The sequence below is a fragment of the Macaca fascicularis genome, chromosome 12 (genome assembly GCF_037993035.2).
Source record: "Macaca fascicularis isolate 582-1 chromosome 12, T2T-MFA8v1.1".
Lineage (NCBI taxonomy): Eukaryota > Metazoa > Chordata > Mammalia > Primates > Cercopithecidae > Macaca > Macaca fascicularis.
In genome coordinates, this window is record NC_088386.1 from 68,450,869 (window position 1) to 68,463,715 (window position 12,847).

The 12,847-nt window shown below is 41.8% G+C and overlaps 1 protein-coding gene across 3 annotated transcripts in view; it reads left to right on the forward strand.

Moving 5' to 3' along the window:
- The window catches only part of RAPGEF4 (Rap guanine nucleotide exchange factor 4), a 309,548-nt gene that overhangs the window by 175,261 nt on the left and 121,440 nt on the right, over positions 1 to 12,847 (forward strand). For all 3 annotated transcript variants that reach the window (XR_010579925.2, XM_005573493.4, XM_005573494.4), the window contains exon 6: positions 3,861 to 3,880. Coding sequence is in view for 2 of the 3 variants with exons in the window: in XM_005573493.4 (XP_005573550.1) it covers positions 3,861 to 3,880 (20 nt within the window). In the remaining variant the exon portion in view is untranslated. The remainder of the gene's footprint in view (positions 1 to 3,860; positions 3,881 to 12,847) is intronic.

Consider the following 12,847-nt stretch of genomic DNA (forward strand, 5'->3'; position numbering starts at 1 on the left):
ATTTCACTAGGTATATGTATATCAAAACAGTGTGTTGTACATATTAAATATTTTTAATTTAAAATATCCAGGCCTTTTATTAGAGACCAGTCTCTGGCTGGTCAGTGAAAAAAGGAAGTTTTTCTCTGTGGTTTTCTTGTTTTGTGGGTCCCCACTAGGCTCACAGAAACCCATATGTCCCCGGAGTCTTGTGATCTGTTCATGCGTGTCGGAAACATGGTTAGCGCTCGTTACTATTGCATCTATGAGTCTCCTTATGAAGCTCTTGTGTGTATACATATAAAAAGATTCCAGGTCCTGGAGTCTTTGGAGCTATAGTGCTTCAGCCAGCAGACCCAGTGATGTAGCAGGTAGGCCCTGCATCTTCAGAGCCACAGCCAGTCACCCTTCAGTTCCTCTTCCTGTATCCTAGAATTCCCACCCTCCCTCACTGACTCGTCACTCACTGCAAGAGATCTTTCTCTGTGCTTGACCGCGATCCCCAGTGAGCATCTTCCTTCTCCTCCCCTCGTTTCACTATTTCTATGCAGCCTCTGCTCTGTCTCCCCATTTGCCTTCTGCTTTCCTGCAGAGGAGGAGGGTGGGAGGGAAAGGCGTGTCCTTCCTTTCCTCTCTTGTTCGTGCTTTCTTTCTCTCCTGACTGAGCCAGGGATGGCTGGCTAATTAAAGCACCTGAGTTGCAATCCCAGCAGTGCTGTCTCCTAGCTGATGTCCGGCAAGGCACTCAGTCTCTCTATGCCTCGGTTTCCTCAGAGGATTGTTGTGAAGATCAAGTGAATCAAAATATGTTAAGTGTTTCAAAGGGTGCCAGGCATGTAAAAAGCTCCCAAATGGCACTGGCTATTATTTCCCCACCTCCAGTCACTCTTCAGCCCCTCAAAGTCTGGCTTTTGCCCCATACTTCTTGAATAAACCACTCTAAAGTTACCAGTGACCAACCAATAACCAGACCCAATGGTTCCCGTTGCCCACGTCCAGACTCCATTCCACCTTGGCTCCCAGGGTGCCGCTGTGTTATCCTGGCTTCCTCCTCCCTCTCTGGCCACTCACATTTTGGTCTCCTCTGTAGGTACTTCTTCCCCTCCCCTCACTGAAGAGTTTAGCCATGGCTTCTTTTCTCTTTCCTTCTGCATACTCACTTCCCCCTCTTCCATGGCATCCTTTCCTACAACTGATACAAACACTTCCCAAACCAACACCTCTGTTTGATCCTTCCAGGGGCAGCCTAACTTTCCAGGTGACCTCAGGTTCTCTTTCTACCTGGATGTCCTGCTGGCCCCTCAAGCTCAAAGTGTTGATAAGGGAACAGATTCTGATTCCCAAAAAACCAGTCCCTCCTCTGGAGAGGCGGGTTTCTGACAACTCCATTGTTCCCCTCTTGTGCTGGGCTCCAAACTTCAGCCATTTTGGACTCCTCCTTTCTCTCGCCATCACCCTCTGAGGCCAGAGGTTTGCCCGGGCCTGGCCCCTTCCTTTGCATGTTCACTGTCTTCCTTTCAGTTCCCTCTGCAGCCACTTGGCCTCGGGCTTCATCTCTTTGGAGTTTAGGGCAGAGATGACCCCTTGGTCTAGCCTAGGCCTGATTTCCCCAAGCCATTTTTTACTTTTTATTATGAAGAATTTCAAACATACAGAAAGTGGAGAGAATGGTACAGTTAACACCCTTATTTTCATCACTTCATTTAACTGATGTCAATATTTTAGTACTTCAATATATTTCTTAGTAGTAAATTAATATGCATTTTAATATTATTTTTGCCATATTCTCCTAATCACAATCACATATACATGCCACTCCAAATTCATCACCAGGCATTTTTGAAAATAAGGACTTTTTCATGTATAACCAGAACACCACAATTACACCTAAGAACTGGCATGATTTTCCACCACCCAATCCATATTCAAATGTTCCCAACCGAATGTCTTTATTGCTGATTGCTCAAACTGGACTTCAGTCAAGGACCATGCCATCTGGTGTTTATGTCTTAAACGTCAAATTTTAATGTTGGACAGTCTCCTTCCCTCCTTTCTCCTGATCATATCACTCTGCTCCTTGAAACCTTTCAGTGATCGTCCGTTGCCTGCCATGGAAGATGAAATTCCAAGACTATTAATGTCTTAACCCAACTGTCAAGTTCCTGCGTGGCCTCAAATCACCTTTTCAGTGTCATTTCTCTACAGATACTCTAATGTCCAGTTATTCATATATGGTGATTTGTGCAACTGTGTATTTATCTTATTGAACCTGCTAGAAAGTAAGCTTCTGTTATATCCCATAACCTCATACAATCAACCCTAGTTCTTTCAGATGGATGATGGATGGGTGGATGGATGAATGGATGATTCGGGATGAGTTTCAGAGTGCCGACCTGAGGCTATCCTTCCTCTTTCTGACAGAGCTGGGAAGTGATAGCGAGCCTATTAATACTCTCTATTTCAGAGAATAGTTCTTCTCTGCTTCTTTCCTGACTGCATTTTTATGTCTTGTGCGGTCCCAGGTGTGGATCAAAGCTTCAATTAGAGAATGTTTCCAAAGTCTCTTTCATCTTCACCCCTCCTGCATTCTGTACTACTGCCTACTAGGATGAGCGCTCAGGTTTTTTTTTTTTTTTCGTTTTTGTCTTTGTTTTGTTTTTTTTTTTTTTGAGTCAGGGTCTCACTCTGTCACCCAGGCTGGAGTTCAGTGGCATGATCTTTGCTCACTATAGCCTTAACCTCCCTTGTTCAGGCAGTCCTCCCACCTTAGAACTCCCAAGTAGCTACAGGCAAGCACTGCCATGCCTAGCTAATTTTTTGTAGAGACGGGTTTTGCCATGTTGGCCAGGCTGCTCTTGAGCTTCTGGGCTCAAGAGATCCACCTGCTTCAGCCTCCCAAAGTGCTGGGACTACAGGGGTGAGCCACTGCATCCAGCCGGCACTCAGTTCTTTTAGTGCTGATGCTGTAAATCCTGTGTAGCTCCTTGTGTAAAAACAAAATGTCCTGTTTACTCAGAATTTGGATTTACTGTATTTTTTTTGTTGCAAACCACCTCATACTCTCTACTAGTTTGAAGATAGGTGCAAGCCACCTGTAAAAATGACCTATGCTTCTGTCTCCTCTATATAAGGTCACTTGTGCCTGCTGTACTGGAGGCATTAAGCTCTGCTGGGGCAGTGAACCTCCCAGTGTGGCCACCCTTACCATGTCAGTCAGGGGAGAAGCCTGAAGGAGGTGAAAAGGAATAGGACTGCCTGTAGTAGATACTCATGAAATGTTTGTAAATCAATGACAAATGAGCAAATGGACGAGTCATTAGCTTCTAGCTAAGAACACTGAGATACCCCTGGAAACAGCCTCTGCCATGCTCAGACTTGACTTGGAGATGGCAGGAGTTTGCTTTGCTCACAATGGAAGTTGTTTTCCAATGTCTTTCATGTGCTACTTGTCCCAGCTTCAAATCACTAGAGCCGAGTGGGGTGGTTTGCAAAGTAAAATCACAGCATGTGAAACTTAGGAGTTGATGTGCCTATCCAAAATTCCAAGTGTTCTGGTGCCGAAATCAGTGGAATTAGTTGCTTTCATGGTGAGAATGAATCCGTGATGGGTGTTTACCTCTGTGAAAGTAAAGCATATGGTAGAAGCAAAATAAGCCTGGATTTTGGTGTCTGGGCACATGGCCCTGCTCCTGATTCACTGATTTATTTAAGCAGCATTATGTAAGTTTTTATATTTCTAAGCAGCATTATATAAGTTTTCATGGAAATGCAAATTGAAAACACTGAAATTTTACTTGGTTTGGTTCAGCAAAATTTCAATTCCACTTTACTGGTTGATTATACAATTCATGGCCTCTCTCTGTCTCTTTTTCCTCCTTTAGGGATTCCTGACAAGGAGAACGTGAGTAGCTACTCTCTGTGCCTATCTTCTAAAAATTGTTAAAAGGTAAAAAATATTCATGGTAACCCTACCAGCAAAGAGAGCTCTTGACCCACATTCAACAGAGCAATAAATATTTTTCTAATCTCATTCTGGCATCTTTGGCAAGTCACTTTGAAATAGAAAGGGCAGAAGGTTGATTGCTCTGACATGGTCGTCACATGTCCCTGATTTTAACCAGTCTGAAGAAAGGTTATTCTAGGGGGCAAATGCTACAGTTACTAAGTGTTTTCTTTTTCCCATGATGCATACATGGCAGTCAAACAAATCATTAGCCTAATAGCATATAGAAAACTAGTTGTTTTTCCTTAGCAGGAATACAAACGATGAAATTCAGGGTCAGTTGATGAATTTGTCTAATTATATCCAAGTGCACTAGTGTTAACATTTCTTTTTGGAAACTGAAAATAATTAATTGCTATAATTGTTTCTGTAAAACTGTATTCTTTCTGTAAAAGAGTAGAAGGTTTAGGACAAAGATTTCATGAAGAAATAGCAAGCATTCCAAGAGTGGTCATGGTTTAGTGGCATACCTTTGCATGCAAATAATAATAATATTCGTTCTATTAACTGACATCTAAATTTAGACAACAACATGGAAGGATTAATGATAGGAGTATGCAGTGATTGATTGGAAGCAGTGCTTGGTTGGCTTTCAGATGTGTCACCTTATAATTGTATCCTTTGCTGTACCCAAGTGGCAATGTTACAGGACTGTCACCCTTGCCTTTCTCTGCGTTCAGTCCTGTGTCTGTGGGAAGATATACTCTCTGAATTCAATTTAGATTATTTCCATATCTCTTCTCAGATATCAGGCTCTGGCTTTCTTTAGCTCCTCCTCCTTTTCATAGTGTTGGTTTTAAAAGGACTGGTTGGGAATTCTAGCCCACTGCTATAGCACTACAAACTTGGGGGGCGGGGGTTGTTTTTTGCTTTTTGTTTTTTTGTGATGGAGTCTCACTCTGCCGCCCAGGCTGGAGTGCAGAGGTGCAATCTCAGCTCACTGCAACATCTGCCTCCTGGATTCAAGTGATTCTCCTGCTTCAGCCTCCCGAATAGCTAGGATTACAGGCATGCGCCACCACACCCAGCTGATTTTGTAGTTTTAGTAGAGATGGGGTTTCACCATGTTGGCCAGGCTGGTCTTCAGCTCCCGACCTCAAGTGATCCATCAGCCTCCCAAAGTGCTGGGATTACAGGCATGAGCCACCACACCTGGCCAAACTTGGGTTTAAGACCTAGCAGTGTCACTTCAAATGTCACACCAAAATTTACTTCGTTTGGTCCAGCGAAGGATTTCAGCTCCTAACTGTGTGGTCTTGCCCAAGCTACTTGGTTTGTCTAAACATCCTCATCTCCTCTTTAAAATGTGGATGTTACCTTAAAAGGAAATTGTGAATATTGAATGAGGTAATCTGTGGAGAAGGCACAGACAAGTAGAGTAGGTAGGCTCAGTAAAGGTTGGGACTATTATTGTGGTTAGTATTTTCTCAAGTCTTGTATCATTTTCTAGCTACTCTTCACCTCTGAAAAATGTCCTACCCTTTAATAAAGTAACTGTCCTTTTGCCTTTTATGGCTGCCCCTTCTTCAGTGAACCTTGCCATTGATATTTAGTCCTAAAAAATATCTTTGTATGTTGAGTCAAGCTCTAGATAATCAGGCTCATAAAGGTTCTAAAGCAACAAACTGATCTTGCCAGCATTTTGGACATGGATGTCCCAAATTATCCATCCTACAACAAATAATACACAAATCATTTGCCAAATAAAGAAGACAGAAAGGCCTTGTGCTTCCTCATCAAGAGACTATCAGTGATGTGGGGAGCTCACACAGAACGTCCCAGCCCTGGGAGGGCTGAAATGTTCTAGGCTTCAAAAGGAAGCGCCGTTGCTCTTGGGCACCCAGTGACCTTTAGGCAGGCTCTCCCTGCAGTGGAACAACAGGCACAGGGCTCTAAGCAGAGGGTCTAACAGCTGTCATCATGTAGCTCACTTTGTGACAAAATAGGAATTTAAAGTTTGCAGAACAATGAGCTTGTCAGATACAATGAACGGTTAGCATGTTGTTCTGAAAGATTTGGGGAACTGGCCAGGCCATCTCCCTAATACTAGTGTAGTATACGCTTATTTGTATTTGTCCAGGCTATTGTAGGTCACATTCTCTAACAAACAGAGAAGCACACTTTAATTCTCTATTAGCAAGTAGAGTAGATGGATCATCACCATGTGTTATTAGGAAAGCTCTCCAATGCCATCAGTCAAAGTACAGCAAAAGAAATGAAAGACGTTCATGAGCAGAGTGAAGCGCTAGAAAGATAAAAAGGAGCCTGAGAGTCTTAAAGCGGTGTTAATTGAAAATGTTTCTTTTGGAGGAGACGAGTTGTGTTATGATGATTTCTTTTATGCTTTAGCTTCTTTAACTACATTTTGGGCAATATTCCGCTTATATTTCAAAACAACAATAATATGCCTGTGGACAGAAATAAAAGCACTTAGACTATTGTTTCAGTGTCCAAACAGATTATTTGTAGAAAAAAAAATTCTCCTTTCCAGCTTCTCCTCATCATTTTGTTAATCACCATGTTTAACTGTTTTTTGTTTTGTTTTGTTTTGAGACAGAGTCTCTCTCTGTTGCCCAGGCTGGAGTGCAGTGGCACAATCTCGGCTCACTGCAAGCTCTGCCTCTCGGGTTCACGCCATTCTCCTGTCTCAGCCTCCCAACTAGCTGGGACTACAGGCGCCCACCACCACGCCCGGCTAATTTTTTGTATTTTTAGTAGAGACGGGGTTTCACCATGTTAGCCAGGATGGTCTTGATCTCCTGACCTCGTGATCCGCCCGCCTTGGCCTCCCAAAGTCCTGGGATTACAGGCGTTAGCCACTGCGCCCAGCCACCATGTTTAACTTTTAATCAAATATGCACACATCAACAAGTGTTCGTGGCTGCCTTGCCAGCTACATTTTCTTCTCAGACTCAGGCTTACCTTGCACAAAAATAAATTCCTTTTCATATATTGCACCTTTGTAGAAACAAATGGATGGGCAGCTACTTGCTGGATTGTTTTGTCTACTATTCATTGTAATTGATAAAGACATTTAATGTTAGATGACACAGGACCCTGGAACCTATAAAATATCAAGAAAAATGTTAGAAAAACAACTACGCAGCCAGGACACATAGTGAGACTCTATCTGCACACACACACACACACACACACACACACACATGCTGAATGTGGTGGTGCACACCTGTAGTCCTAGGAGGATCAGTTGAGCCTGGGAAGTTGAGGCTACACTGAGCCATAAATGTATCACTACACTCTATCCTGGGCAACAGAGTGAGAAGAAAAAAACAGAAAGAGAGAAAGAGAGAAGGAAGGAAGGAAGGAAGGAAGGAAGGAAGGAAGGAAGGAAGGAAGGAAGGAAGGAAGGAAGGAAGGAAGGAAGGAAGGAAGGAAGGAAGGAAGGAAGGAAGGAGGGAAGGGAAGGAAGGAAGGAAGGAAGGAAGGAAGGAAGGAAAGGAAGAAAGGAAGGAAGGAAAGAGGAAGGGGAGGGGAAGGGAGAGAAAGGAGGGAGGGAGGGAAGGAAGGAAGGGGGGAGGGGTGGGGGGACAGAGGGAGGGAAGGGAGGAAGGAAGGAAAGGAAAGAAAGGAGGGAGGGAGGGAGGGAAGCAGGGAAGGCAGGCAGGAAGGAAGGAAGGAAGGAGGAAAGAAGGAAGGAAGGAAGGAAAACTATGGAGCCAATAAAACCAGTTGATTATTTTGATAGGGTTGTGATTGTTAAAGGAATTCTCTTTGATCTATTAAAGTTGTATTTGTTTCTGTCTTTTATATGTGCTATACTTGACTGATCATGTTTAACACTGAAGTTAAAAATCACAGTGATAAGAAAGCTTGAATGCTGAATGCTGAATATTACGGTTGCCCTTTGAAATAATGACCCTGTCTTTAATTTTTGGCTACTTATGCAGATTTTGTTGCTTATTGTACTCCATACTTCTGAAAGGGCAACTGCTATGGGGTTTCCTAGTTTTAGAAGGTAATACTTTACTTCATTGTGGAAGGAGCCAGAGAAGTAGACTCACAGAGATATTACAACATAATCTCATTTCCTGATTTATAAACATCTTGTTTCCCAGAGGATCATCTGGGGTCCTCATTTTGTGTGTGTGTATATGTGTGTTTTTGTTTTGTTTTGTTTTTTGAGACTGAGTCTCAATCTATCGCCAGGCTGGAGTGCAATGGTATGATCTTGGCTCACTGCAACCTCTGCCTCCTGGGTTCAAGTGACTCTCCTGCCTCAGCCTCCTGAGTAGCTGGGACTACAGGTGCACGCCACCATACCCAGCTAATTTTTGTATTTTTAGTAGAGACAGGGTTTCACCATGTTGGCCAGGATGGTCGCCATCTCTTGACCTCGTGATCTGCCGACTCAGCCTCTCAAAGTGCTGGGATTACAGGCGTGAGCTACCGCGCCCAGCCCGAGGTCCTCATTTTTTAGGCAGTTACAGTATTGATAGTATGGTTAATAAGCTTTTTGCTAAATACTGAAGAATGCTTTCTCACTATAAATGACTATCAACGTAGAGCTCAAAATTGTTCCCCAAATGCTAGAAGAATTCGTGCTAGTAATTAGTAATGACCCAGTCTGGAGATCATCTCAAACCACTTGGCAAGTCTCATCTTAAAGATTACTTAAAGCAGGAGTTTCTTAAACTTTAAAAACTATGGGTCATTTATATGAATAATAAGTTTTAGAAATTATTATAAAGATGTAAGGTTTCAAATGGCAACTAGTAAGGAAATAACTTTCACAGTTTGTGGAAATCCTCATTAAGGGAAGGGCAGTAGAATAACAACAACCTTTTGACTGCAAGGGTCAAAAGGTTAGGAATTTGGGGAATTTTTAGGGAATATAATAACATTTATTTCTCTTTATTGTTGCTCTTTTTTAAGGTTAGAGAGAACAAATTAGAATATTTTCCACCTATTATATGACAACATTTTATCACTACAGACTGGCTATGACAATGAAATTCTGGGCCAGGTAAAGAAATAAGAAATTGTGTATCCTCATACAAACTTAAAATATTAAAAATTCAGATAATTGATGGCTCACACCAGTAATCCCAGCTTGAGAGGCTGAGGCAAAAGGATGACTTAAGCCCAGGAGTTGAGGCTACAGTGAGCTAGAATTGCACCACTGCACTCCAGCCTGGCTGACAGAGTGAGACCTAGTCTCTAAAAACAAAAAAAAAGAAAAGAAAAAAACCCAACAATCAGAGATAATCCCATAAGGCTGTATAAACCCTTTCAACTCCACCTTTCGAAGACCAACAGAATTCAAACTGTTTTCTGTGGAACACAGTTTTTAAAACCCTGCTTTATAACATGATTGATCCAGGCCGAGCCTATGAAGACACCTTGGCCAGGGTCACCGGTGTACCCCTGGCAGCTGTGTCCCTCTGCTCTAGGGTACCAGTGGCCTCACTAGTGCCATTACCATTCTGAAACTCACGTGTAACTGGCCAGGGTACAAAACTCTAATAGGAGAGCGAAACCACAAAATGCTGAAGCTTTGAAAATCTTGAGCCAGCTTGTCCTGATTTTGAAGGACACATTGCTTATCACCCAAACGAAGATTAGATTAGCAGTGCTGCTGGCCCAATCCTGTGAGCTGTGTAGTGTGTAAATACTCCTTTCGTTAGCTGGCCTATTAGAAAGCATAGCCCCCGAGAGGACTTATTTTGCCCCACCTCCTAGAAAACACCGTGACTTCATGTCGAAGGTGCCAAGGACAACTTCAGTTCTCCAGTCTCTGAGGAAATGTTTGTTTTTGTACTTGTAAGTTATGCATTTTATGGGGCAGACTGTCCTTGCTGAATTTCTTTCTGCTTTTTATTCCATCTGTTCCTCAACTCTTGCAAAAGCTAGCCATAACCATCTCTCTCTCTAGCTTCTGCAGTGGTAAGCCGATTGCATTTTTAGGATGACGTGTTGTCATCCATCTAAATGGTAAATAGGAAATGTAGGTAATACTCTAGAACTCTGATCCTTTTATTGTCAGTTAGGCTGTGTGTTAATTGCATTTGAATGCCCTCGACATTGTTCCTAGGACCTGCTTGCCGTGAGTTTGTTGGTGAAAGAAGATGTATTGGGGTGTATTGGGGCCATGGTTCATTGCTATATTTTAGAATTATTTTTGTAATACTATGAATTACATTTAGTGATTGTTTTAATATTCTATGTTTGGTTTCTTTGTAATTTTTTAAATCTCTCTTATGAAATGGAACTTTTTAATGCTGTTGTCATGCTGACGATTTTCTAGAGTTGCAGCTGAGATATACTGCACGGCCCTGTTTTGAATATGTTCCCTCCATCTTTTCAGTCATCAGAATTTGACTTGGCAAGCTATCCCAGATAACCTGTGTAATGTTTGATAGTTTAAGAATAGTAATAATGTTAAAAGAAATGAGTTTCTCTTTGGCCAAAAGCTGCTTCTTGCTCTCACTTAAAACATTGCATGGCCTTGAGATGCAGCTCAGAATTGTTCCACTGTCGGCGGGGAGGGAGGAGTGTGATGTCATGTTATTAGTAATGTACACAGCTGCTGCTTCCAAGCTGTGGGAGAGTATATTGCTGTCTTCAGTAATATTTTCTCCTGTACTGAAGGCAGTTATCATCATCACCAGTTACTTTGGGCTGCTAGCATGTTATCTCAATTAACCGTGAGAATAAAATAGATAGTATCACTTATGTTTGATGTGTTTGAATTTTTATTGTTCTCGTTTTGAGAAACTGAGAACAAATTATTTGCAAAATATGTCTTATGGTTAGGAGAGAAAATTGAATGTTCTCAGATTGGATAAACTAATCTAGTGTTGACATGTCATTTAGGGTTTAGATTCTCTTCTACCAACAATTCTGTGTCAGGCAGCCTCCCTGAGTCCACAGATATTAAATATTCTGTAGTTACCGTCTTTACCTTTAGATGACAAGACGTTGAAGATAGATGACAGATAAATGCACATATATATACACATCCACATAATATATATAGATACATACATATGTATTTGTACGTGTATAAATGTGGATATAACAATTTCAGTTCTTTAAAATTTTCAGAAAAGAAAATGGTCAAATCACCTTTACTAATATGGTCCAGAATTGTTCAGAATTCCTATTACCAGTTTTTATAAATGTCTAAATCCTTTTTAGTTTAATTTAGTTTTCTATTTCCCTTCAGCCAAAGAATGACTCAGAAACACCCATGGAATATACCACTGCTTGCTTGAAAACCTTTAATTTAATGAACACTTATTGATCAATCTCCAGCCTTCATATAGGACTATGAAAATATGGTGCTGCAGCCTAGATAGAAGCGCACATGAACAAATAAGAATAGTGAAGTATTGGGGGTGCTCATGTCGTCAGGGTAGCGTGGCCTCAGGACGGGGATTTAGGAGCTCCTAGGGTTTCAGTTAAACTCCCAGCTCTGCCAGTTTCTAACAAATGAACATGAACAAGTTACTTAACTGCCTTACTCATTTGTTTCCTCATCTACAGAAGGAGAATAATAGTAGTGTCTTGCCCAGGGAGGTGTTCAAGAGTATTAATGAGATAATGTATGCCAAGGACTTAGCCAGTGCTGGCCTCTAGTATCTGCTTTGTGGAGACACATAGTGGGACTGTGAAGTTCTTGTTAAGAAGAAGGGAAGGGGTTCAAAGTACCCCACAGAGGAGGCAGTGTCTGGGTGGTTGCTACCCAGGGGAAAGGAAAACGATATGCCAGGCTGAGAGCATTGCATGAACAAAGGAAGAGTACCCGAATCTTCTCTTTTGAATTATTTTAGGCACTCTTCTTTCTAAGGATCCCTTTCAAAGTATAAAAACCTGGTTTCCAAGCCACGGGCATTCCAGTGTCCCAACAAAACACCTTCCTCACCCCTCCTCAAAGAGCTTGATCTATTTTGAGTCTGGAGGGGGCATTAGTTTGAGTTTCCCCCTATTTGTACTTCTCAAAATCATGCCTTCTTTTTTAAAATGACAGAACTAGATTGAGTTTGGAGGCTATTGTTCACTCTGACCTCCAGCTCCTTTTCCATTATAATTACCCAGTCAATACTCCTTCATTTCTGTTGTTCTCTTTGTTTGCCCCCCTCTTTTGAATGAATTACTTTGCAAAGCTTTCTATTGAATTTTGCCCTCTTTTTCCTTTTCTGTTTGTCAAGGTCATTTTAAATTTCAAACTAGCTCTCCTAACTGCCAACCACCCCCACTCAATTGGGTATCATTGTTAAATTTGATAAGAATGTTTTTGATTTGATTCCATATTCAAGGCATTAATAAGCATGTTAAATTTAGCAGCATTCAGCCCAGTACCTAAGCCTGTGGAATTCAATTTGTTTGTGCTAATTTATTTGCATACATGATTTATGATCACCCCATCCAGACATAAAAGAAACTTGGGAAAGCATACCATGAAAATTCTGGGTAGAACAAGGGCTAAGTCATTGAATTCACTTCTGTCATGCTTTTCACTCAATTGTAGTTTGAGGGAAAAGGAAGACAATAATTTTCTTTCTGTCTCCAAAGACATTAGTATGACGGGGTTCAATACTCATTCACTGTTACAATCCATGTCCCCAGCAGCGCATGTTTGTCAGTTTCCATCCCTGACACTTAATAGCCAGTGACACTGAACAAGTCACTCATTTCCAGGAGCTTCAGTTCCCTCACTGGTATAATGGTGATCTGACTTACCACAATAAAAGGATTAGAAAGATCAAGCCAGGCTGGGGCGGGGATGGACAGGTGGGAGGGGATTCGAAAACTTGACACTGATCTCAAATAGAAAACGTGGTTTACATGGAGCGTAATTCTAGACAAGATCACATGCTATTTCTATAGCCTCAGTCCCAGGAT